This window comes from Phalangium opilio, unplaced genomic scaffold (assembly GCF_054372755.1).
Source record: "Phalangium opilio isolate 3A_F unplaced genomic scaffold, DU_Popi_V2 ptg000082l_1, whole genome shotgun sequence".
NCBI classification, from domain to species: Eukaryota; Metazoa; Arthropoda; class Arachnida; order Opiliones; family Phalangiidae; genus Phalangium; species Phalangium opilio.
The window spans coordinates 7,926,074-7,952,956 of NW_028324189.1; the positions used below are offsets into that span (position 1 = coordinate 7,926,074).

Genomic DNA, 26,883 nt, shown 5'->3' on the forward strand with positions numbered 1-26,883 from the left:
GCAAGTTGTTTATAATAATAATTATTATTATTATTTTTTTAAATATTGTTATTAACAAACACGTACGTGGGGGGTGGATTTCAAGAACGGGGGAAAAATTTCTTAAAAGACAAAATTTTTTTTTAAGGCCCAAAAACTTTGATAAATAGAATTCTGTACAAGATATGAAAAAGTGGTTTGAAATTTGTGGTTGTCTTTTTTTTTTATTATTTTGTAATATTTTATAATGGTTTATGTTAATTAAACCTACATTAATTAAATTCATGTTTTCTTTAATTCCGTTTTTTAATTTAGTTTATAATAATTTGTTTTTTGTTTTCTTTGCATCTGGAATAATTAATAATTATAGTTATTTTTTTTAATTTATTTTAATATATTTCTCTCCGTTTGGGAGTTCACCATTTTTTTTTTATTTAAACCGTTTAATTAAGGTACGAAAAGGAAAAGAATATAATTAAAACAATTAATACCAACAAAAAATAAACAATTCCGTAATAAACATTCCATAAGTAAATAACTTTAATTAATAATATAATAAACTTTTTTTTTTTTTAAATATATTTTCAAATTAAAATTGAAAAAAAAAAAAAAAAAAACTTACCCAAAAATAGGGACAAACAAATTATTTTTTAACATTGTCCTTTTAAGGTTAAAACGAAACGAAACGAAACGAAAAAAAAAACCCCAATATTATTTTTTTTTAATTAACACTTCCTCGCGTATTTATAAAACGTTTTAGTAAATTATATATATGTATATATATATATATATATGTACTTATTATTTATAAGCGGCGAAAATGGAGTTTTAGGGAGTTATCATGGGAAGTCAGAAGCGATTTCTTATAACCAGGAATAAAAGTAAGTCTTTATATCGGAAAAAAAGGGTCTTAATATATTTTTTTTATATATTTCTTGTAACCTTTTTATTTTTCTCATGAAGTTCTTGAAATATTAACGAACGAGATTACTTGAAAGGTTGTTTTTCATCATGAACATGAATTAATATCATGAACATAATTCGCGAAGTCTTGAACACGAGGGTTGTTTATGTTATTTTTGTTTATCTTCAGTAGAACTGTTTGTTTGTTTTATTTTATTTTTTTTTATTATTTATTGTCTCAGTTTTTGTCTCGTCGCAATGCAATGCAATAAACGTTGGGAATTGAAAAAAAATTAAAATAATTTTTTTTAACCACTCTCACGCACTAAAACGCACACACGTATGTATCTTTTTATTGTTTTTTAATTAATTAATTTAATTTGAATTAAATTAAATGGGGTGGTGGTATTTTGTATACTGTATTGTTAATTTAACATTAATATTTTATTTTATTTTTTTTAGAGTCAAGGGATTTTTTTTTTAATTTTTTAGCGGTGGAAATTGAAATAGATTAAGATGCCATCAAATTTACTGTTGCCGCAGTTTTAGTTTAATGTGTGTCTTTAATTAACATTTAAATTTCAAGAATTAAAATTATTTGATTTTTTCCTAATAAATTATGTCTAATTTAACGAAGTACATGATTAAACAAATTAGACTAATTGCGGGAGGTGGGGTGGGGGGGGGACTAAATTTAGACGAATTAATTGCGAGAGGTGGGGGGGGGGACTAAATTTAGACGAATTAATTGCGAGAGGTGGGGGGGGGACTAAATTTAGACGAATTAATTGCGAGAGGTGGGGGGGGACTAAATTTAGACGAATTAATTGCGAGAGGTGGGGGGGGGGACTAAATTTAGACGAATTAATTGCGAGAGGTGGGGGGGACTAAATTTAGACGAATTAATTGCGGGAGGTTGGGGGGAGACTAAATTTAGACGAATTAATTGCGGGAGGTTGGGGGGAGACTAAATTTAGACGAATTAATTGCGGGAGGTTGGGGGGAGACTAAATTTAGACGAATTAATTGCAGGTGGGGGGGGACTAAATTTAGACGAATTAATTGCAGGTGGGGGGGACTAAATTTAGACGAATTAATTGCAGGTAGGGGGGACTAAATTTAGACGAATTAATTGCAGGTAGGGGGGACTAAATTTAGACGAATTAATTGCGCAGGTAATTAATAATTTATGAATCCATATTACTGCAGTCAGTCAGTCATCTTGCAACGCAATTTTCTCAATGGCAAATCAACGTAAGCCTTTAATTCAAAGGCCTTTATATGTAATAACATTTTTTTCCACCATAATCTTAATTAAAAGGGGGAATTAAACTTAAATTAGCTAATTATCATTTCATTTCTTAAATACTGTCTTTTTCTTAATAGATTTCGCGTAATGTTTGTTGTCTTGGTTTTATTCAAACGAATAGAGAAAGAGAAAAATGGTGCCGACACGTACGGTATAACAAGATTTTTTTTTTTTTTTCCTTTCAGCGATATACATTATGTATTTTAATGTTATGTAAAATGAAAATTATATATATATTAATAATACGTTTAGAGAATTGAAAACCCACGGGAATTCATTTGATGTGGGCCGTTTTTTTTTATGTTTTGTTCAGGGAAAAGGGAAAAAAGGAGGTTGATTTTCTCATATTCTTATGTTTTTTTTTTGTTTTTTTTTTTTAGAAATTTGCTGGCAAATTGGCTGACAAAGAAGAGAAAAGAAAAATTACGTAGAGCGGAGAATTCGCAATTTTCAGCCCCATTTTTTTCTCGTTTTTCCTCAAAGCCTAGAAATCTGGAATAAAACGTCACGTTTCTTCAACATTTTTGTAAGAACAAGTTTCCAATATGAATCAGAAACGCCGCGTAATGGGGTAGTATTTGCCGCACTTTAATTGGGAGCTATGGTAATATCAAGAAGGGATATCTAGTCTACTAGGGAGAAGGTATAAGATGTCTAAGTATTCGCGCGCCATAGTCCTAGTCCCCCTTTCAAAATACAAGGGGGGGACGTAAAAGGAGGCCGCCAGGCTATTTTGCCTCTCCTCAGTCGGAAAATATGACTGTAATTTTCGTCATTCGCGTCGCCGCGCTGACGTGAGTTTTCAAGAACCAATGAGATGCTGGCTGTAATTTAGAGGCGGCGGGGATTAACTCCGGACCTACTATACGTTTGGACTGGAGATAAAGCTAGAAACGTGGCAACTTTATACCTTCTCCCTAGTAGTAAACTAGATATCACTTCTTGGTAATATCAGAAGTATATAATACTTCTCTTCGAGAGAAGTGTACCACAAAGCGGGCTAAGTGTAACGTCACTCTTCCCAACATCGGATCATTTAGAGCAATGTTACTAAACCGAATCACATACCCGATAAATAGTTCCCTCATTATTACTCTATTAGCGCTTAAATATTTGGCAAGACGCGCTTGTGCATTTTGTCCCACGTCAAGACGAGGTTTGTGGGATGATTGCTGGGGATTTAGTGCCAAACAACTATAGAATTCACCTTACGGTGCGATGCCTGTTTGTAGTTTGATGAGCGGGAAAGCAAACTAAAAGGGTGAGCCTGGGAAGAATGACGTTACATAACTAAAGCATTAAGAGGATACAGAGTGTCATCCTTCTCCTATTATCCCCTTCTGGTAATATTTAGTACACTTTGGGAAATAAGAGAATCTTTAACCAATCTTTGGGACCAGTGACAAACCTACTTCAAAATAGTAAACAGGTCGTCGTTAGGACTGGTCACCCCCACCCCCTTTAGTTTTCCTATAGAGTAATGGCAGCTCTCTGCCTTCGACTGTATTAAGCTCTATGGGGAAATAACATGGGGTGCCATTAGTCTATAGATTTGTAATTAATAAACTGGTCCCAAGACCCGAGGACGTGTGTAAATAGTAAAAAGGTCGGTGGAACCGGTCCCCCCCCCTTCAGTTTTCCTGTAGATTTGCGATTAAACTCCTTTTGGACCTCCTGAGGGCATTCGCGATTTGCCGATTTCCCAATTAATTTTCCCAGAATAAATTTCGCGCGATGTTTCAGAATTTGTTGTTGGTTCGTTATAAGTTTAGGGGGAAGGACATAATCTACAAATTTCTCGTGTCCATTCCCTCAACCCAAAAAGGTGTAAAGTAAGGCTTACATCTCAAGAACTATTGGGCATGGCATTGTGCTGAGGATTATCGTCATTGGGAGCACCTCCTGGGGATGTTTGTCCCGCACTCGGAGAGACGGGTGAGGAAGGTGGATGGGCGGGCGGCGCTGGCGCGTCCCGTCGAGGTGGCATTCTCTCGTTAACCTTATCCAATCCCTTGGCTTCCTCGAAACTCGTAATCTTGTGATGAGGCGAAAACCCAGCCAATGCTAACGCGAATAGGGCGAGAAAAAAAAAACCACTGAAGCAATTGCATTTTACACCATAACATAATTTTTTCTTTTTTTTTTTAAATTCAGGACGGAGTAAAATCAGTAGATGTGATTAAATCAATACTAATTTCACTTTTTCGTAAGAATGTCTTAAAATTTCACGAAGAAAAATGTCAATATCTGAACCTTCAGTCAAGCACAAATGAAAACCGCGTGTGTCGCGCTATAAATGCATTTTGCACTATATAAAGCATAAAGTTTTTCTTTTTATAATTTAGGGAGTAAAAATCAGTATATGTGATTAAATCAAGACTAATTTCACTTTTTTCGTAAGAACGTCTATAAAATTCACGAAGAAAATGTCAATATCTGAACCTTCAGTCAAGCACAAATGTAAACCGCGTGTGTCGCGCTATAAATGCATTTTGCACTATATAAAGCGTGAAGTTTTCCTTTTTATAATTTAGGCAGAAAAATCAGTAGATGTGATTAAATCAAACTTAAATTTCACTTTTTCGTACGAATCTCTTAAAATTTCACAAAGAAAAATATCAATATCTGAACCTTCAGTGAAGCAAAAATGTAAACCGCGTGTGTCGCGCTATATATGCATTTTACACTATATAAAGCATAAAGTTTTCCTTTTTATAATTTAGGGGGTAAAATCAGTAGATGCGATTAAATCAAGCCTAATTTCACTTTTTCGTAAGAAAGTCTTTAAAATTCACGAAGAAAATGTCAATATCTGAACCTTCAGTGAACCATAATTGTAAACCACATATACATAGTGCTATAACGTCTCAACAGGACTACAATAACGACGCTCATTTCATCATACAAGTTACAACTAACTGTAAGGCGTTACTAATAGACGGACACAAAACAGATCAATCGCGTGATAACTTACCATGCCGTAATGACTGCTTTCCACCCGATAGGGCACCAAGGGGCAATGTACCCGTTGGTGTCAGACCTTTTAACTGCAACACACTCTCACTCTCTTCCCTGTAAATTAATTAACAAGAAAACGACAAACATTAAAACGCAACCGCAATTATTGTTGTTTTTCTCCACCGAGAGCGAATTTCCGCATTAACTTCTTTAAATTAATTACATTTCCAGGTTGTCAGTAATCGCGTTTTAGTGTCATACTTCATATAGTTAAAATACTTTTAAGTTTTGTTTAGAATAATTAAAATCTAATATTAAAATGCCCCGAACGCGCGTCTTACATTCTATCAGCAGGGATAGATTTAATTTTAGAAGTAGGAATGGAGAACGGTTAGTATTTACCTCAGTCCGACTCATAGCCCAGTATAGAGCCCCTCCCTTCAACACGTAACGAAAAGTTTAAATTATCTTATTGGCTCACTTAAACTACGTTTTGATGTCGTTGCTGACGGGGACGGCGAAAAATGTGACGTAATTCCTTTTCACCTCTGTCGCTATGACCCGCCTCTTCTTTGATACCCCCCATCCGGTGGAAGGGGGTCCGGGACTTTGACGTGCGCCCAGATATTACTCTGTTCTCCATTCCTGCTTCTAAAATTAAATCTATCCCTGCTATCAGCGATAAATTTAATTGTTGCCGCTAAGTACTTGTAATACTACGAATGCGAATCGCTAATATTAACCTATTAGCACTGTCAACGGTAAGTTACCGAGATGTACTGTAACCACAAACTTACCTTAGCACTGAGAAGACCCTAGCCATTTTGCCAATCGCTCGAATCTTGTTGCGAATGACCTCTTTGCGTGCGGTTGCTGCTTGCCGATCTGCATCGCGAATATTCGTTAAAATAACAACGATTAAACGAAGACCCTTTTCAAGAAAAGCTTTAAATCGTCTAATTTCACTACAAGCGGTGTTCAGATTTAAACTTAAATGAAAAATGCTATAGATTGATTATATTGAAAAAAGTGCAGAAAATTTGTTCGTTCTTTCATAATATTGAATAGAAAAATCGGAAAAGCCAGATATTATATATATATATTTCATCAATGTAACGCAAATCAATCTCAGCCCAAAAATGATTAAATCCAAACCAATCCGGTTGAAACACACCCCTAACTATTATACTAGCTAATATATCTATTCAATACTAATTAAATCACTATTATTCATAGTTATTTCCCGTTTTCTTTCACTACTAAATATCAAAGCTACGACTTTCAAAAACCCGTAAAGGAACCGCAATCATGGATAAAGAATGCGCGTGCTGAAATTTGTTTTCACGCTATAGGAACGGCAACTCCCTATCTCGAACGACAGCTTATTCTGTATATACTCTGTTACAACATCGATTGTCAGCATGCGCAAAGCAAGGTCTCTATGTAACGTAGCTTTGTACGTGCTGTCAAGAGAGAAAAACTTCAGGATCTTCAGTCTTTAAAATATACGCGAGTTTTTTTAGCTCGGGTGCACGGACCTATAGGCCTTAGTTTCAAATACGTGTAGTAGGCTGTAGGCAATTTCACACGTATTTGAAACTAAGGCCTAGAGGTCCGTGCACTCGACCTAAAAAAACTCGCGAATATTTTAAATCCTGAAGATCCTGAAGTTTTTTGTCTCTTGACAGCACGTACAAAGCTACGTTAAATAGAGACCCAGCTTTACGCGTGCTGCCAACCGATGTTGTAACAGAGTATACACAGAATAAGCTGTCGTCCGAGATAAGGAGTTGCCTATCCTATAGCGTGAAAACTAATTTCCTCACGCGCATTCTTTATCCATGCCGCAACTATTAGCTAATACAATATAAGAGGTGGTACCGGCTACGAAAATACTACGTTTCTTTTTTTTTTTTTGTTCCAGCCCAAAAAATGTCGTTTGGTAAAGATTTCAAACTTACATGTCAGTGATGATGGCAGAAAGCACAAAATAAAAGAGAATAATAGAGAAATCGAGAAGAAAAACAAAAATAGAAAAAAAAATTCAAAATTAGCGACAAAATCTCAAAACGCTTTTAAAAGAATGCGCCGCAATTTTCTTCCGTATGTTTTAACCCTTTTTTTTAAAAAAATAAAGCTGTTAAAAGTTCCGTTCCGTTCCGTGCAAGCGACAAAATATTCTTCGCAAAACAAGGGCCAGTGACACGATGTTTGTTTAAAGTTTATAATGGTTCTGATTGAACATACATCAGGGTTCATACAACTTTTGGAAAACAAATTTCCCTGAGATTTCCAGGTTTTTTTCCCATATACTTCCCTGAATTTTCACGTATATGGAGCAAATGTAAACGAAGTAGGAGGGGGGGGGCAAATAGGACTATTACATAATCAAAGGACATCCCCGTATCTCTAATATAACCAGAGTTATGAGCCTCCAAAGTATAGTGTAATGTTAATCCTATGGAGGAAATGTTCACGAACATTTTGCTTAATTACTCGGCCCCTGTTTGACGCAAATTCCCCTTATTTCCCTGAATCTTATTAAAAATTCTAAATTTCCCTGAGGTTTTTGTCAACTATTTATTTCCCCGAATTTTCCAGGTTTGTATGAACCCTGATACATTGGCGAAATAAAATGGCGACGGATCGAGTGTGGTAAAATGTGTCACTAGCCCTTTTAAATTTCCGTAATAACTTAATTAAATTAAAAAGCGTTTTATTTTAAAAATCGTTCGTAGTGCAGAAATCGCAAAAATTTCTTAGTAGTATTTATATAAACTCGTCCGTATTTCGATCGAGTGTGCTTTGTAATTGTTTTATTTCTAAGTAATAATTCGACGCTTTACGTTGTACTTGTTTGAAACTACATGCTTAAAAGTTAGAAATGCATTTTGTGCTTAAAATGACTCAACTGCAATTAATTTCAAATTTTAATCCTTAATTAAAAAAATTGTTTTTTAAACTTTAGCCATGCAACAAATCCTTAATTTTCGTTCGCATCGAAGAACTTTTCTAAGTAGATGGATTAAAAACCATGATCCTTGATCACTTAAGACGGTAATAGAGCTATGTCAGAAGCCTTAGTGTGACGTCACCCATATGTTATTTGCCAATTGAACCAAAGGTCCAAAGCGGTACCAAACATGGCCACCCACTCCTGTATCTAAGCCTGTGACGTCACAACTGAGATAGCTCCTCTATAAGGACATTCCTTGGCCTCAAAATAAAGATAGTTACAAGGATAGTGTCGTGTTTAATCCACCTAGCGACGACGCAAGAGCAAAACCAAATACTCTAATAATAATTTAAAACAAACCAAATATCCGAGAGAATGTCTACCATGTCTCCGTAATCTACAGACAATACATTATTAATGAACGCGGACACATTACCTTCAAAGGAGTCCTCTCCTTCAGTCATCAGTTCATCGTCCGAACAAATGTTTAGGACATTTACAAGCATTTCTGTGACTGAAAATATACAACAAGAACAAAAACTCCGAGAGTTTTACATTTCCCATTTAAAATGGTACAGGATACAGTGTACGACGTCACGTTACCTTTCTCGCCAACAAATGGCAGTGACCACGTGAAAACATCCATGAAATTTGGCAACCAATATGGGTGAGGGGAACAGTTGAACTGCCTAATGTTCATCACGTTGTTCTCGTATTTGAGAACCGCAGCTAAAACGATAAAACCGCGCGCAAATTTCCGATTCGTGTGTTAAACCTAGAGAGGACGTACGCTCAAAGATGATGATGATGACAGGAAGTTAGCTACCTTTATTATTATATACATCCAGATAATTTGGTGCTGAGAATATGGTAATGAGAGAGGGAAACCCCGTAGTTTGACTTTTCTTGTACATGCGATAACTGCAACAAAGATTAAACCTTTCAAAACAACAACGCGATAATGGAAACAAACTAAAGAAAGGCAATCGTTTTTACCCTCCGTCTTGCGCCTCATGCGCTCTAATAATTGATAATAAGTTATTCTGCTGTAGAAATTCGCAACAAGCTGCATAGCTGAAAATAATTAACGTCACGTGACTCTTAAGCTTAAGTACTTCGACGTAATTCAAGAAGATGTTAAAAGATATCTCATACCTGTAAAAATATGAGCAACCTCTAACACTATTGTGACTAAAATGTTCGGAGTTCTTTTCATTGCCGAAATCTTCCAGGGGATCGGACCACAGTAAGTCGCACATGGGACCGAACGCCGGTGGTTCCTTAAATCTGTCTAACTGCGAGACGCGACAGGAAAGAATTTAACCCAATCAATTTAATATAGTCTCAAATTTAAAAAAGGGATTTGGTACTTTTTTGATGTCATCTAGCGTGTGGACTTCGGGAGATAGTCCTCCGTGCACGCAAAGGAACTGTTGGTTCATGAGAGCAGCCAAAGGAAGGCAATCGAAAGCGTCCATACACGCGTCATATACTCGCTCGGAATACTTTATTTTGCCTACAATTACCAATACAACGATTGAAATAACTATACCCGACCCCCACGGAATCGCGACAAGGGAGTTCGTTCTTACATTCCGTTTTAAAGGTGAAGTACTCCGTTAGATGCCTACACTCGTGGTTCCCCCTTAGCAGAAATAAAGTTGTTGGAAAGGTCAACTTTAGGGCCCACAAGTAAAGCACGCACTGAAATTAAATAGGACATACGCTTCATCAAGTGCTAATAAAGAAAACCGACTCAAGAGAAAAGATTGGTAATCACCTCTATGCTAAAGTATCCTCTATCTACATAATCTCCCAAAAAGAGGTATTTTGTGGTGGCAGGTGGACCACCAACTTCAAATAATTTCATCAAATCGTAGAACTGCCCATGGATATCACCGCATACTGTAACAAAACCACACATACTTTCGTTGATCAACTATTCCGAACCATGGCAGCAGTTTGGTGAATAGAGAGATTTCAGTTGGTTTAGTAGTTACGTCACACCCTTCTAAGTCTTACAACGGTTCTAGCAACTTTCCTTCCGCGTTGAAGCAACCAATATGGCAGTGTGTAAAATGCTCTTAACCCCCCCCCCCGCCCCCGTCCAACGAAATCTCTCTATTGTATTTAATTACCCGTGACTGGGGCTTCAATGTCGATCATAGTCTTCTCGGATCGTAGCAGGGTTGCACCATCGTTAATAATTTTTAGCGCGGCCGTCTCTTCTATCCTACCTTCTAGAACAAAGTGTTGCTTCAAGACATCAATTTTCGGCTTATTAGTCTTTTGATCAAAAACCTCGGCCAATGTCAATTTGTGACTAGGAGGAAATGGAACACCTGAGACAAACAAACATATTCAATGTCACGGGAGCCCGGCCAAAAATTTCGTATCATTTCCTCAAAGGATTTAAAAGACCATCTGCATTTTTTTCTGTTTTACAGAATTTTATATTCAAATTCCTTATAAGAATTATACGATATATATTGTACAATTTCCGGATGTATTTTAGATTGGCAATTTAATTCAAATATTCCAATAAAATTTTAACAGGTTCTCAAAATCTTCGTGGTAAGATTATCTCACGTGTTGAATTTTTAAAATCATCGAACTACAAATGAATACGTGAACCAATATTTTTCTATCAGATTCTGGGGAAAAAATCTCTCATAGAAGTATAGAACATTTTCGACTCTAAATTGAAGCTTTCCCATAGAACCATCCCCTGTACTTCACTCCTACAATTACGCGCCGATATAATTTGCAACACCCTGTATATTGTTGATAGAAATTTAATCAAAATATTTAAATTGAAGTTAACAAGCGTAGCATTACGTAATCGTAATTATTGTGGTTAAAAATTGTCACTTCAGTAAACAAAAGTGATAAACTACACATTAACGATAACTACGTGGGTTTATACAATAGACCATTTAGATGTAACTAAGAGGGAAAGACTCGGCGGTAAAACCATGAACGCTGGATCTCGTTTGTGGTAAAACCAAGAAGCGATATCTAGTTTACTAGGGAGAAGGTATAAGATGCCTAAGTATTCGCGCGCCCAGGAGCAGATGACAAAGGAGTCTCGGACGCTAGCTTCCATAATGTAGAGGGCAATGGGATCCGCGAACGTCACGGATATTAACCAAAATCATTACGCCAGTGCCTCCTCTCGTAGGAAATTTGATCCTTATTTTCCAATTAATAGCGTGGCTGCAAAGTCTCGAAAGGAGATCTGGGAAATCTCGTCTGGAGCCTCTCTTTAAAAATACGTATCGTCTGCTTATAATTAGCCTAGGCTGCTTATAATTAGCCTAGGCTTAACGAGTATTAGAGTTAAAAAATGGATTTCAACGACTTTTTAATCTTTTTTTAGACTAAAATTGATAATGAAAAGCCCAGCGAGTAACGTATGTACACTATTAAAAAACTAAAATGTGTTTCAGTGCCAAATTTTTCTAAATTTCTTCTTGAATTAAATGATAGCTACAAGAGGTTGGGAAAAGAAATCACTCACGATCTTTTAAAACCCAAAAAGTAAGAGACAGTGATTTCGTTTCCAACCTCTTGTAGCAGTCAATTAATTCCTACCTTTAAGGTCGCAAAATGTAGTCTTATCTTTTATCTTAATAACAACGATTACAGCTGTTTGAATAAAGTAATTATATTGTGTATATTAATGTCGCTATCGGGTAAGACGAACCTCAGTAGCCACCGTTAGTCCGTTATTCCAAAAAAAAATTCCCAGCAGACTATGGTGCCAGATATAATCCACCAAAAGCATCGTCTGCTATAATGTCAGATAGCGCCTCTATGGCAAACGATACCGCTACAGCTGTGACGTACGCGGGTCCCATTGCCCTCTATATTGTGGAAGCTAGCGTCCGAGACTCCTTTGTCATCTGCTCCTGGCGCGCCATAGTCCCAGTCCCCCTTTCAAAATAAAAGGGAGACGTAAAAGGAGTCCGGGCTATTTCGCAGCCTCTCCTCAGTTGGAAAATACGTAATTTTCGTCATTCGCGTTGCGCTGACGTGAGTTTTCAAGAACCAATGAGATGCTGGTTGTAATTTAGAGGGGGGGGGGGATTAACTCCGGACCTACGTTCGAAATGGTGATAAAGCTAGAAATGTGGCGAATTTATACCTTCTCCCTAGTAAACTAGATATCGCTTCTTGGTGAAACGTTGCCTTCCATCTCGCTTTTTGGCGCCTACGCTGTACTCTTTTTGTATCATGAGAGTGTCCATAGACCCCCTTGTATGTCCCGATACCGATAGGTTGCCTACCCCTTTTATAATAAGTCGGAAATATCTTATAGACGCAATAATTCTTTAACGAAAAGCGATATAGTCGGGGAATTTAATTTCGAATAGACTACGTTCGGGGGGGGGGGGGTGTTCAGTTCGGAACTAAATAGTTGGTTGCGTCATCAGTTTTTATTTTAGAGAGGGAAAACAGATTTTTCGCAGCACTCTCAGCAAAATGTTTCTTCAAATTATGGCTTAAAATCTGGGATAAGTTCAGCTTAAAAGCCTTTGAATTTTCAAATGAACTCCAAAGAGAGACTTTGATTTGATATTTTAAAGATAAAAAACTTAATCGCACGTTATCATCTTTAATACTGCAGATGAATACGGTTTTAATTAGATATATTAATTTAGTACATCCAAATTCGAATAAAAATCGAGGTGTTTTATTAATACACCTCAACCTCAAACATCTAGCTAGCTAGCTACCTCAGGCAGGCAGGTTTAGCGCCCCGGCGACTGAACGGTACCCAAACTGGTTACGAGAGTTCAGTATCTCTTTAATTATATTATAATTCGTTACGCGTGCTCGGAAACCCAAAGTTTCCGAGCTAAAAAATAAATTAGAAAAAAAAAAATGAGTGTGATGCGAGCTTTTATTGCAAAGTTAAGACTTTCGCGGCGTAAATATAAATAGATTGGTGTGTTACTGTGTTAGCACTTGGCCCAATGCCCTGAAATTCTTCATCCCTAACTAATACTATAGAAAAGACAAGGGGTTCCTCAATACAATTATTAACAACCACAATACTATTTAAATATTAATTGTAGTGTACCATGTAAGTGTTGCCAGTCATTTGCGAGTATACTTCAACCTACAACTGTAACTGAAACTAATCTAACGTGTATTTAAGTTCATACAGAACAATAATTCGTAACCCCGTCTTGAACAATTGTTTGTTCTTGGGTAGCCCCTCGATAAGGAGCATAGCTGATAAAAGATACCTCGCTTGTGTCTTTTTTTCTCTTCACTTTTTAAAGAAAAATCCCCAGTTTTCTTCATTGCCAATGTTTATCTAACCTTTATCTCTTTTAACTCTTTTTCATTAACGATTTTTATAAAAACATTTTAGGACAAAACTAAACTTTTACCCCATCTAAGAAAGTGTATAATCATATTGTGCACTTAAAGGGGGGGGGGCTAAAGAAATTTCCTCCCCGTTTCCCCGTTTCTTAACATAAACCACGCATGCGCTACAGGGTTGCCAGTAATTTGTTATTAGAGCATCTATGCGCGTTTGAAAGAAACTGAATGATAATAACTGAACCAAGCTTTTAAATCCGTTGTAGATAGCCGTTAAATTGCATTGGCAACACTTGTTTCATGGAGTTCTAAGGAGTTGCATAATCGATGCTTTAATATAAAACCACCGCATCTGGTTAAAGTTGGTCCAAAGTTAAACCTATTCAACACTGATACAATAAACTGTCAACATCTCAACTCGGGCGAAGCCCTTAAACCCTCCATTAAGAATTTAAACCGCGTGCATCATTATTGCATCTAAAACCGACCATGTTATAATAAAGGTTTACAGGAATACATATAGCTAATTGGAATCATTGTGTAGCAATTGTCACTCAACGTATCCAGGCGGATTTTTTTTTGGGAAAAGCTAGACTAATCATTACGTAAGACTAATTTTACCTCGCGAGTGATCTACCGCGCTGCAATTTGAGCGCGCCTAGTAACTCGCATTGCTACAGTACCAACCCATGACATTAAAATTAGAAAGACGTCATGCGTGATGGATCATAAAAACCCGCATTGAAATTAACGTGGGATAGAAGGGGGCGGTGCGCAATTATTCCTATAAGTTGTATGTATTCCTGTCGTTCAACAAAAAGAATTACGATTTAGTATCATTATAACAAACAGATTTTCATGAAACTTCGGGTCCTAAACTTATTATAACTGTTCTATATTCAGGGTGTTTTAACATAAGTAACATAACAAAAAAGAGTATGACGCTTGACATTGTCGTAACGCTAACCTTCTTAAGGACAATTTGTACCCATAGTCTAGAGTTTCGTCTGAATATTTTAGATGGGGCAACAGGCAAGTTACGGTGGATGATCCCCTAATTAAATTAGCGTTGTCTTTCAGTTTCTTAAATCAATTTAAACTTAAAGGGATCATGCATTTATATTGAACCTAATTTTAAGAGCTGCATTACAGGGATTCAATATTCATGGGTTTAAATCAACCAATTCATTAAAATGTGATGAAACTTGTAATAAATAATAGAACAATGAAATTAAGGCAAAGTTAGGGGTTATTTTTTTCCTCCAACAGTTCAATATTCATGGGTTTAAATCAACCAATTCATTAAAATGTGACGAAGCTTTTAATAAATAATAGAACAATGAAATATAGGCAAAATTAGGGGTTATTTTTTTGTCCCAACAATTCAATATTCATGGATTTAAATCAATTTACTCACGCAACATATTAATTATAGATAGGGAGGGGGTGGGGAGGGGAGCAGGGGTATATGCTCCAGAATAGGAAGTAAGTATTACTAGAAACTCGAAGAACGTCTCTCTCAACCAGTCTGAGTTAGACCTACTGACACACTTTTCAACCCCAAATAGTCCACCAAGATTGAGAAAACTTATATTTTCATATCCGAAATGCATATTTTTCCAATATATTAAGAGGCATTGACATTCGTTAAAGGGATAGTACGTGGCGTTTCATTTCGACAAAAATCAGTTTACAATAAATCACTTTAAATACTTCGTGAAAAAATTGCAATTTTCGTGAACCTGATTATGAAATTTGTTAGAAATTCCCAGAGGCCCTTCATGGGAAGTTTCTAAATTCCCTATTATTTCCAGGTGTTCCCTGACCTATAGCAAACCCTTCTTTAAAACGACTATAGATATTTCACCCATCCTTTATTTTTAATATTCAATTTGAATAAAAAGATTTCAACCCAAAATTTATACCTATTTATAAATATATTATAATATAATTATATTTACGAGCTACTATCACTTAAGTCTGTCGCGTTTCTTAAGTTCCTCTATAGCTTTTTGGTATTAATTACGGAGTCCTAATTCCAGTCATATTCCCAGTAAAATTAATTTATTTAACGAGGAATTAATTCAAGGAGAAAAAGTACAGAAACCGCTTGCCTTACTTCTAAGGCTAGGAGTATTGATACCAGAATGGAGTATTGCTAATTGTATTTTGCTTGTTTTAAAAACGCGATCCCCTATCATTTATTTGTACATCACTGCGAATATTATTGATCTTTGGTCATAAAACTTTAAAGTATAGCTTTAAATAACAAAGTTGTCCTGCTCTAATATTATTTCATGTTTTAGAAAACTAAAGCAAATAAACAGGGTTGGGGCAAAAACGTTTAATTTTAAAATTCCCTTATTTTTCCAGACAAGCTTTGTTTCACGATAGTCAGGCTACAAATGAAATAACCTAACTTCTATACAGGGTTCATACAACTTTTGGAAAACAAATTTCCCTGAGATTTCCAGGTTTTTTCCCCCATATACTTCCCTGAATTTTCCAGGTTTTTCCCGTATATAGAGTATCCTATGGAGCAAATGTTAACGAAGGAGGGGGGGGAAGGCAAATATGACTATAACATAATCAAAGGACATCCCCGTATCTCTAATATAACCAGAGTTATGTGCCTCCAAAGATTAGTGTACCGTTAATCCTATGGAGGGTATGTTTATGAACATTTTGCTTAATTACTCGGCCCCTGTTTGACGCAAATTTCCCTGATTTCCCTGAGGTTTTTGACAACTATTTGCTTCCCTGATTTTTATAGGTTTTCCCCGTTTTCCAGGTTTGTATGAACCCTGTTATATCATTGTAGTTCAGTTTGAATAATTAACTTAGGTCACAGAGGGACTGACAACTATTGATCTGTTTCATAGAAGTTTGAAACTCATTTTAAGTACTTCCATTGTTTTACCATATTTAAATGAAGTTCACATCATTAACCTTTTTTGCTTTTAATTTAATAAGGGGATTATAAAAACCAAAACCCTCCCAATTAAAAGGGCAAATTAAATCTACACTCAAGTGCCAATTATTCCCTAACTTTTATTTATTTTTTCTTTGTAATAAGCGGTTCTGAGACTGTGTAGGAGCAGAGGAAATGGAGGGGGGGGGGGATACAAGGGACAACTGTTGATGCAAATGGAAATTAAAATTATTTCATTAAATTTTAAATTTTTAATTAGTTAATTTATTATTTAATTTGGCAGAAATTCAGAATAATGATTTAGAAACTGTGGCTAAGGTAATTGGACTGCAAGTCTGTCAGGCAGAACTAATGATTGATTTATTGCATGGTGGGGGGGGGGGTGGAATAAATAATTGTTATTTACATGGCAATGAATATTATTATTTAGCTAATTTTTAAATAATTGAGGCGGAAATTTTGTAATCTCAATGAAGAACAACAAATAACTGAATCTAGTTAACACTGTAGGGTTTGTAAGGAAAATAAGATGTTCAAGAAGGGGATCTACTGTTTTAACAATTGCTGATATGAAGAGAAATGAAAATATTTAAGTCCATTTCAATTAATTGAAGCAGAAATTGAGCCTAAAGATTATGATGTAACAATTGTGTTTAGGGTAATAGGAAATTTCCATAAAATTTAAAGCTAACTTTAGTTCATTAGCATCTTAGGGTGAAGTAAAAATTAGAGTTGATTTAAGATAAGGAAATGATTTAAGCAATTTTATAATTATATAAAATTAATACAGGAAGCCCAGTGCTATGATTTGCTATTACAACGTTCTTTAATGAGTTAAAATTGATAACCATCTTAACAAGAAGCAATATTTAATAATTTTATATTGATGAATTTTTAATATTGATTGATATTTGGAAATTAGCTGCTGCATTCTAGAGATAAGTTCAACTAAATTTGGTAGTTTAGTAAAATACTATCATACCCCGACTTCTATTATAACATTAACAAATAATAAATTTTCCTAAAATGCTACAGAGGAGCCTGAATACAAATTTCAATATCCTGATTGCCTAATAATACTAAACCTTTAAAGCTTAGAATACTGCATTTCTATATTCTTAAATTGAATTGCTTTAAGAGTGTCCGATGCTTTTAAAAATCGGACCAATTATCTTAAAAGAAAGCCGAGTAAGTTTAAGGTTCATTTCGAAAAAAAGAATTGATTGAATAATCCATTGGCAAGGCCTATGCAAAATTAATTATGCATAAAATAGCCTCTGAAATACCAGTACGATTCCCTATGGAATTCAATTTAGAACAGGGCATTTTTCTACACTCTCGTGATTAAGTACTTAAGTTTCGTTCCTTATAAAGCCTATTAAAAGACTTGAATCTTCGGGGTTATTATTTTTAATTACATTAGGCCCCAAACTGGGCCCGGGCTTTAACTTATTTGGGCTGAAATTTCATTTAGGGCCGAATTTAAGCCTCGCGCAAAGATTTAGTAGGTCACTATGAAAAACGGAATTTCCCCGGGACCCCGCGAGTTTCCGCGATTAGGCTTAGTGATTCGAAGCCAATTACGGCTTTAAATGACAAAATTAATTGGCGAAAAGGCGGGATTGCTAAACTATTAACGCTACGGGATTCGCGATCTAAGCCTTGGCTTTCCTCGTAAGGTACCTTCCGTAAAATGGAGACCTGGGTTAGGCCTAACTAAGGATGGTTAAAAAGATCGAATAAGAAAGAAACTGTACTCACTTTTTACTACGCGTTCCGTCGTAGACAGCTTGGTATTATTCGCCGCTGACATTTCTAGGGTTTTAGTTGTTGTTTACTTGATTACCACATGCATAAACGGATGGATTGTCAAACCCCGGTTGACGAACGATCATGTAATACAATACTCGATCGCCACAACTAGGCCCGTTATGGCGTAAACAAAGTTCTTATAGTAACCCCAGCCGCATTGCGCATAACGGTTCGCGCACCCTGCCCAACCTCTTCCCCTTTCGGCCAATCGACGCCCGAGACCAAAGAGTATAATTGATACTGGTGTGGGTATGAAATTCTTAAAATTTTCTCCTTCACATCCGTGAATATGTACTCTTTGGATTGCTCCGAGAGCATTCCAAAATACATTACATTAGTGAATTCTGGGCAGTAAAGGGAGCAGATTGGAGCGGCAAAAGAAAAGCGATATAAATTAATTACATAAGCAACGAAATAAAGTCTACTAGTAGTTTCTAGGATTCAATATTACTAAAGTTTTCCCCCATTAGGCCTTAGCCCCGACACCACTGTGTGCTATTTAGGTGCAAGGCCAGACTTTATAAGCAGACGATGCTTTATTTTTGTCTGCTTCAGTACAGTGCTCCTTTTTGAGAAAGTTGCATCCTCTTGTAGCTAGGTTGCTCGTGATAACTGATAAGTAATCACGTGCTTGTCTTTAATTAAATATATTTAAATTAAAAAGTAATTTACTATTGTATTTTATCAGTGATACAAGCAGAAAGTAATTAATATGGCAGAAATTACAGTAAGTTAGCTTTCAGCTTCAGATCTTTCTTGAGTTCTTGACATGTGGTGGATGGTAGTGATAATTTCTTATGTTTACATTTGTATTTTTCGTAATTTAGGAAATGAAGAAATATCTCTTAGACCTTTTATCCAAGTATAGTTTGCTGCCATCATTTTTAATTCTCACTAACCTTAAAAATGATTTTCTTTTCCATGTTAGAGTACCAGGATTAAATGCATTGGTTATCTCTGATCGTGACGGAGTTCCAATTATTAAGGGTAAAATAGACTAATGGCACCCCATGTTATTTCCCCATAGAGCTTAATACAGTCGAAGGCAGAGGGCTGCCATTACCCTATATATCCAGTTTGATAATGGCAATAAAATTACCCTAAAAAATTTGAATGACGTGACATGTCACATTCTACTTTCAGTTTCAAATGAGAATGCCCCTGAATTGGCTTTGAGGTCAAATTATTTGGCAACTGTAGGTATGGCCACAGACCAAGCGGGAAAATTAGGTTTAGGAAAGAACAAAACAATTGTTTGCATGTATGGAAATAACCAAGTTGTACATCTTAATCGACACCCCTTGATGGTCACATTGATAGCAAATAGTGACGCAAACACTGGTGAGAATTAAAGGGAGGGTGAAGTAGAAAATCAAGTGATTTTTTATCGATTCTTCTACTAATTACAAGACCAGTCTGCATAGTGAAACATTCAGGAAATACAGATTCCGAATGATTTTAAAATTCAAATTAGGTTCAGATTTTAAGGATAATTTTAAATAAGGACCTCCGACCAATCTCGTAACGTCCTGCCTTTTTATTAACAAAATTCTCGTGGCACGTTCCGTGTAGAATGAAATTTATCACGAGATTTGATAAAATTCGCGCGCGACGTGATAATCGTGGCGTGAGACATGTAGCATGCGTGCCATGAGAATTTTGTTAATAAAAAGGCAAGGCGTTACGGGATTGGCTGGAGGTCCTTGTTTAAAATTATCCTTAAAATCTGAACCTAATTTGAATTTTAAAATAATTCGGAGTTGGTATTTCCTGAATGTTTCACTATGCAGACTGGTCTTATAATTAGTAGAAGAATCGATAAAAAAAAATCACTTGATTTCCTACTTCACCCTCCCTTTAAATACTTATCTCATTAACTATTGTACTTACTTAAAATTTCAAATTATTTATCAGGAATGCTATTACATTTGGAAAGTGAAATCTCCGTTCTCGTTCAGGATTTAAAAGCAATTGTGGAAACTAACTGAAAATTAAAAATTAAAATATTCCATTAAAAATAAATAAATAAATACTGTAATTAAATATTATTAATAAATTTTATTATTTCTTTTGTCAAATTGGAGAAGTGTAGTTATTAGTAAGAAAAATGGCCGAAGAAGTTAAAGTTTGTTTTAAGGCATGAGTTAAGGTTTTTTTTCTTTTTTTTTTTCAAATCGTGATGATGGGGGTGAAAGGTCATTAATTATCAAGGGACACAACAACACGCAAACACACTTTTGTTGTTAAGAAATTAATTAATTAATTTGAAGGGTGGAAAAAGATTTAGTGGAATTAATTATCAATAATAATTATATGATTTCAATATGATATATAATAATATCTTTTTTATATTCTATATATATATATTTGACATAAATCGTGCTATCTTGATTTTACATTTGAATCCTGCAAAACAATTTTAAAAGATAATGTTAATAACTTAATATCTAATTTTGGTCGGGTACCCGCCCCGATACCCGAAAATGAATTTTCCAACTATTCGAAACTACTCGGGTAGTAAAAATAATCCCCCCCATTACCCGTGACAAGCTGAAACTGGTTGTCGGGTTATTCGCGGGTAGAAAAATAGGAATCAGAAGTGAAAGGGGACCACCCATTGTCCGGTTTAGAAAGAATCGAAATTTTAAGAATGACGAAATTCCATGAAACACGGTTTCAATGTGAAATTTAGTTCACATAAGGTATGCGTTCTGTGGTAGTTTCATTCTGAGACAGACTAGAATCACCGCACGCAACGCGACACACCTATATATTGCCAGTATTCTGTGTTGAAATAAGACTAAGGGTTAAGAAAGTGAAAGCGGAACCAGAAGTTAAAGAAAGCATCAAAAAGAAAGAAACTAAGAAAGAGCATACATTGAATAACGCAGGATTGAGATATAACTGTAAGAAGTGTACTAAAGGGAATTTTTGAAGGAAATATCAATTTATTTAAGCCTAATTACCCGAATACCAGGCAAAAATTTTTGGGTACCCACACCGATAACTAACTATTCGTCTAACTTTTAATACCCGACTATTACCCGACAACCATTTTTCGGCTAAGCCTAATTACCCGAATACCCGACAAAAATTCGGGTACCCGCCCCGATACCCGATAACAGTATTTTTGATTACCCGAACCCGATTCGAAATTGAAAAATCACTACCCGCACACCCCTAATAATATCTTTACCTGGGCTGATAATAGTTGTTCAACATCGAGAATGGGAGATGATGAAGGAATGTTTGTCCCAGATGAAGAGGCAGAGTTTGAGCAACTGTCGACAAACATGTTTGGTATATTTGTACCAAAGTACATTTTACTATTTTGGGCTATGGCTTCGTATTTTTTCATCTCAAGGAACTCGGGTGTCAGTAAAAGCTGATTAAAAAAAAATCATTAAAATACCCCAAAGATTGGATTCTAACTAACACTAACTATTAGTAAAAACAAAAACGGATTTATGCAAGAAGAACGTTGAACTTAGCAAATTCACTACCCATCCTCGCATACTTTATTGAGAAACTTCGTCTGCTTATATTTTGACTCCACCCACAAATTCTGTATATAGCAATTTCGTAAAAAAAGAATTTGTGGGTGGAGTCAAAATATAAGCAGACGATGTTTCTCAATAAAGTATGCGAGGATGGTACTAGAGGCTAAAGCTACGATCCAACGTTCTTAGTACATAAATACGTTTTTGGTAAAAACTTATTTGTACCCTATTGGCATCTGCTAATTTCTGTTTAGTATAAAATTCAGCATCGGCTGCCATTCTTTGATGAGCCAATTGCATTTCGTCTAAAAAATAGGTTAAAATGGATCAGTTTGTCTAAAAATGCAATTAAAAATATTATTATCATCACCTTCTATGAGTGCCATTGTTTTGTACGACTCTTTTTCCATAATCTTTTGTTTAAATTGAATTTCCGCGACCTGGGCAACTTTCTCCGCGTCTAAAATTTATAAATCTCTTAGCCTTATTCAGTTATTCTTAGCTTCCATATTAAATTATAGAACTTGCCTATAATGGCTTTTTTTCTGTCAGTTTCCGCGTCTTTTTCAACAACTTTTTGACGTTGTTCTGATATCAAAAGTTTCGTTTTCTCCGCCTCCCTTTAATTTTTAAAATACTTAACACAAAACACTAAATCTAGCGTCCCTTTATGACGTAACGGTAACAGGCAACAAACAATATTAAAGGTAAAATGAAATGACACCAAATGGACAGACATTTCATTCTCCCTTTAAAAGTGGCGCCATCTGTCTTACATTAATTCGTAGTTTTTTCTTATTGTTTCGGGTATTTTTGGTTTGGTAACTCTAACCGCGGTTATATAAAGACCGGGGGCCATTTGATTTAAATCAGTTTGCAAAGCGCTTTTCAGATTCTCATCAATTTGATCTGAATTAAAAGTAATTAGTAAAAAACCCCAAAGACAACGGGTTTTTTCTATAAAAAAATTACCAAATAAATTTATATAAACTTCTTGCAAATTATGAACGCTACAAAATTGATTTAATTCGTGATGAACTTTGTTGAAAATGAGAGACTTGTCATAATCAACAGTGTAGTTTTTCACAATATCAAAAACTTCTCGTGAAAAAGAAAGATTCGTTTTAGTTTATTAGTATTTACTATTTAGGTTAGGTCTAAAAATAAAAATCATGCAGGGTTCATACAAACCTGGAAAACCTGGAAAATTCAGGGAAATTACGAATTTCTAGTAAAATTCAGGGAAATCAGGGAAATTTGCGTCAAACAGGGGCCGAGTAATTAAGCAAAATGTTCAATATAACACATCCTCCATAGGATTAACATTACACTATACTTTGGAGGCACATAACTCTGGTTCTACTAGAAATACGGGGATGTCCTTTTAGTATGTTATAGTCCAATTTGTCCCCCATCCAACCATACTTAAAACTTATGGCTACGACAAACAGGGGCCTAGTAATTAAGCAAAACGTAAACAAACAACCCCTCCATAGGAATAGCATTAGACTATACTTTGGAGGCTCATAACTGTGGTTCTTCTAGAGATACAGGGATGTCCTTTTAGTATGTTATAGTCCTATTTATCCCCCATCCAACCATACTTAAAACTTAGGGCTACGACAAACAGGGGCCGAGTAATTAAGCAAAACGTAAACAAACAACCCCCTCCATAGGAATAGCATTACACTAAACTTTGGAGGCTCTTAACTCTGGAAAACCCAGGGAAGTATGTGGGGAAAAAACTGGAAATCTCAGGGAAATTTGTTTCCCAAAAGTTGTATGAACCCTGCATGTAATGGTATCACTAGCTACCATTACCAACATACCGCTATTTTGATTCAACATATTTACAACCTCAATTCGGTCAAAATATATCATAACTCCTCCACTGAAAATTTAAACAATTTTCGACCCGTTTTTCAATTAATTAAAAGTTTTGGTTAAATGAGGGTTTATTTATTGCAATTCTAAATGTACCTAGTTCCACATGGCACATTCTTAACTTCGTCAGTTTGTAGCGTTACCTTTATATAAAATTATAAACATATGACACACGCGACTTTATAAAAGTTTATTAGAGAGATTAAACATCCAGAGAATTCAGGCGCTGCTTAATCTCTCTATAGAGTGCTGTCAGAAGCGCCGGTGTGACGTCACCCATGCTGTTTTCCCATAAAGAAAAAACGGTAACTGTCATGGCCGCCCATTGCTAAAGGCAGACTCGTGACGTTTAACCTTGGATCTGACGTCACAACTGACAGCACTCTATTATACTTTTTTTTTTGGTTTTATTTTTCTACCTGAATAGGCTTAAAGGTTGTTAGAAAAGGAACCATCATGTGAAAACCGGGAGAACTAGTATATTGGAGCAGAGCTCCACCCTATTAAATTAATTATAATTAATTTATAAACAACAGTAATGTCGTCATGATAAAATTTAATACAACTTTTCATTCAACATACCCTAAAATAAACACCAACATACCCTAAAAATTTAATTTAAATATGTAATTTTAATTCCCCAGTCGCAGCTTGTTTGTTTGTTTAACTAGTTAGTAATAATAGTTATAGTTATAGTTACCTTCTTCTATCTTGTGTAGAGAGAAATTGAAAATAACTAGAGCTAAGATTAGACCAACTCCTCCAAAAGTAGCCGGATTTGCCATTTCATACCCTGCTGTAAAAGATAGCAATAATTATGCAAATTACTAAATACTAGCGGGTTTCATAATGTGACTAAGGAAACGGGGTGCATTCCCCCTTGAAGGGTGACTGCACGGCCAGGGGTCATGTTATGGTATTGGTAACCCCCGTCGGGTGTATAACTAGGCTTAGGAAATAATTCTATTGTAAAGCTTACTTTTTAACTAACGATATTTATTTCATGAAAACGTCTATTATTAAAAATTAAACTTATTACTTTATTATAAGCAATAATTATTACAATTAAATCTAAAAAACCGGCACCCGGCTCGTGTCAATGACTGGATGGATGCAGATTGCACTTTGGTCAATTGCCACCAGTCGCCAGAAGCAGACTCTTGAGTTTGGACTTCCGTTTTGAGCCCAATGGACTACTAAACTGAGAGTCCAACCCGGTTCTAACCAAAATTCTTAATTTTTTAATTTAACCGATATATATTGATGACCTCAAAGGTTAATATTAAACAGGCACTATTTAAAAAATATTCCCAAAATCTTTCCAACACTATAAACACTTGTCCATTGGACACTATCACCAGAGGACCAAGGCTGGTCGCCACTGTTACAGTGAGGCTGAGTGAGCCGAAATAACCGACCACTGTGCCCACTGGTGCTTCTGTTTAATCAGAGAGAATTCTCTCTGGTTTAATTCGAGTCTCACGTCAGAAGGTCACGAGGTCAAGTGAAAAACTTAAATTTTATATATAGACACGTGGTGAGCAGATAATGGAACCTCAGTTTTTGGAAGAGAACTCGGGTGCGAGAAAACGTAAATCGTCAGGACATATCTTATGCAAATATTGCATTCAAGAGTTTTCGTCAAGATATTCGTTAAATAGACATATTCAAAGAATACATAATAAAAATGTTATTTCGCCTTGCGAGATTGTTGTTGATGATAGTAGTGAAGGCAGGGAGTCAAGAACTCAAATTACGTGTACAGATTGCCAGTTTGCGTGCTTTCGACGAAAGACACTGCGCGATCATTTAATTAAAGCTCATAAAATAAATATGGAACAGGAACATAAGGAATTTAACACTCAAAATGGTACACAATTACAATTGTTGTGGTAGATGGCGCTGTGATTGGATTAAATTAATGAATGCACCCTTAATAAACATTATGGTTATTTGAAGAGGCCAATCTCTATAAGTGCAGCCGGGTGGTGCAGCTTATAACAAAAATCCCTCGGTTTAGCGCCATGATACAAAATATTTCCTTTGTTTCCTATTGTACCACTAATTGTAGTAAATCATGTCCGCGCCACCTAGGATCGCAAAGCGTTACCATTTTAATTAAGATCTATTTATTAATAAAAACATTTTTATGAAGAATTCCAGGAATGGAAGACGCAGGAAGAGAAAATTTCCGCTTCCCGTTTTGTCTCGAGTACAGCCCCTAAATCTTTGCATGATGGCTCAAAGAAAAAGTACCTCCATTGTCAGCGTTCTGGCATCTATAAAGCCATAGAGTTTAAAAAGCAACGAAGATCACCAGGCACCTCCAAGATGGGAAACTGTTGTCCAGCCTCCATGGAGGTCATCTTCAGCGCCTCCTCCGGAAGAGTGCTTGTTGAATATTTCAAGACACATCACGGACACGGGGACCATGATACATTTCCACTTGAATCTAATATGACTGATCAGGAATGGGGATTTTTCCGAGGTTAAATTGGTTTTTCCCGATTTCATCCTTGCTAAGCCTTGTCAGCATCGTGAATAAGATTAAAATTTTACTCTGCAGAGGCAACTAAACATATTGAGAGCGAGTGCAGTGGTTCTCCCGCGTCAAACAGTCATTCCTTGGACCAAGATGAAGCAAATTCGGAATCTGATGACGTCAGCCCGCATGAAAATGACGATTCAAGTCTTTTAAACGAAATGCAAGCGTTTAACGAAATGAATGAAGAAGATACGGAAATATCCATGAAAAACATCAAAGAACGCGCGCTGGAGAAAGTTCTTATGCTACAAGCATTACTTGAGGCCAATTTGAGTGATAAAACTTACGCGCACGCTATCAAGCGTTTGGATATTATCATCAAAGAATGTATGGGTGGAATTGGTAGATGATTCCATGAACTAGGCCTTAGCTCTTGAACGTGGCGGCGGCGCCCTCTTCAAAATCACATTCTGCTAGGCCTACATAGCGTGTTAAGGCTAGTTTTAGCTCCGGCCTTGTAAAAATTATCCTGTTGGTACCAATTATAGAGGCGCGATATTCTTAAAGATTTTTCATGTAACCTATTACTTGTTGAACATTAAAACATTTTAAGTTGTTAATACTGAATACTCCGTAGATGTTAATATGGAAACCAAAGAATTATGCATTCAATTATAGAGTGCTGTCAGTTGTGACGTCAGAGCCAACGTTAAACGTCACGGGTCTGCCTTTAGCAATGGGCGGCCATGACAGTTACCGTTTTTTCTTTATGGGAAAACAGCATGGGTGACGTCACACCGGCGCTTCTAACAGCACTCTATAGAGCAGTGT

The 26,883-nt window shown here is 35.9% G+C and overlaps 4 protein-coding genes across 6 annotated transcripts; 2 read left to right on the top strand and 2 right to left on the bottom strand.

The window, feature by feature from the left end:
• Window positions 1–227: 227 nt before the first annotated feature.
• LOC149651355 (serine/threonine-protein phosphatase 2B catalytic subunit 2-like) lies at window positions 228–18,323 on the bottom strand. 2 transcript variants are annotated; one of them, XM_089848238.1, is made up of 14 exons: window positions 18,133–18,323; window positions 10,244–10,447; window positions 9,886–10,010; window positions 9,698–9,809; window positions 9,476–9,621; window positions 9,261–9,400; window positions 9,102–9,179; window positions 8,932–9,026; window positions 8,709–8,834; window positions 8,542–8,619; window positions 5,947–6,034; window positions 5,166–5,263; window positions 4,035–4,255; window positions 228–2,683 (listed from the first exon to the last, which is right to left on the bottom strand). In XM_089848238.1, exons 1-13 carry the CDS (start codon window positions 18,182–18,184, stop codon window positions 4,038–4,040), a joined length of 1,560 nt encoding a protein of 519 aa, XP_089704364.1. In that variant the 5' UTR covers window positions 18,185–18,323; the 3' UTR covers window positions 228–2,683; window positions 4,035–4,037. The 2 variants fall into 2 exon arrangements, with proteins under 2 accessions (XP_089704364.1, XP_089704365.1); XM_089848239.1 differs by having other exon boundaries at window positions 5,947–6,022; window positions 18,133–18,322.
• A 407-nt stretch (window positions 18,324–18,730) lies between these two features.
• Lamtor3 (Late endosomal/lysosomal adaptor, MAPK and MTOR activator 3) lies at window positions 18,731–20,261 on the top strand. Of its 2 annotated transcripts, XM_089848251.1 has the most exons (6): window positions 18,731–18,802; window positions 18,872–18,910; window positions 19,011–19,045; window positions 19,112–19,170; window positions 19,327–19,524; window positions 20,098–20,261. In XM_089848251.1, the coding sequence occupies exons 2-6, from the start codon at window positions 18,896–18,898 to the stop codon at window positions 20,169–20,171; spliced, it is 381 nt and encodes a 126-aa protein (XP_089704377.1). In that variant the 5' UTR covers window positions 18,731–18,802; window positions 18,872–18,895; the 3' UTR covers window positions 20,172–20,261. The 2 variants fall into 2 exon arrangements, with proteins under 2 accessions (XP_089704377.1, XP_089704376.1); XM_089848250.1 differs by having other exon boundaries at window positions 18,736–18,910.
• Window positions 20,222–24,577, bottom strand: LOC149651357 (erlin-1-like). Its single transcript, XM_089848245.1, has 13 exons — window positions 24,547–24,577; window positions 24,268–24,363; window positions 24,150–24,172; window positions 23,987–24,067; window positions 23,664–23,710; window positions 23,513–23,574; window positions 22,656–22,781; window positions 22,460–22,592; window positions 22,212–22,303; window positions 22,054–22,143; window positions 21,909–21,988; window positions 21,380–21,568; window positions 20,222–20,589 (listed from the first exon to the last, which is right to left on the bottom strand). Exons 2-13 carry the CDS (start codon window positions 24,350–24,352, stop codon window positions 20,566–20,568), a joined length of 1,032 nt encoding a protein of 343 aa, XP_089704371.1. The 5' UTR covers window positions 24,353–24,363; window positions 24,547–24,577; the 3' UTR covers window positions 20,222–20,565.
• A 538-nt stretch (window positions 24,578–25,115) lies between these two features.
• Window positions 25,116–26,679, top strand: LOC149651358 (uncharacterized). The gene is made up of 3 exons (XM_089848246.1): window positions 25,116–25,437; window positions 25,723–26,055; window positions 26,134–26,679. The coding sequence occupies exons 1-3, from the start codon at window positions 25,116–25,118 to the stop codon at window positions 26,460–26,462; spliced, it is 984 nt and encodes a 327-aa protein (XP_089704372.1). The 3' UTR covers window positions 26,463–26,679.
• Window positions 26,680–26,883: the final 204 nt, after the last annotated feature.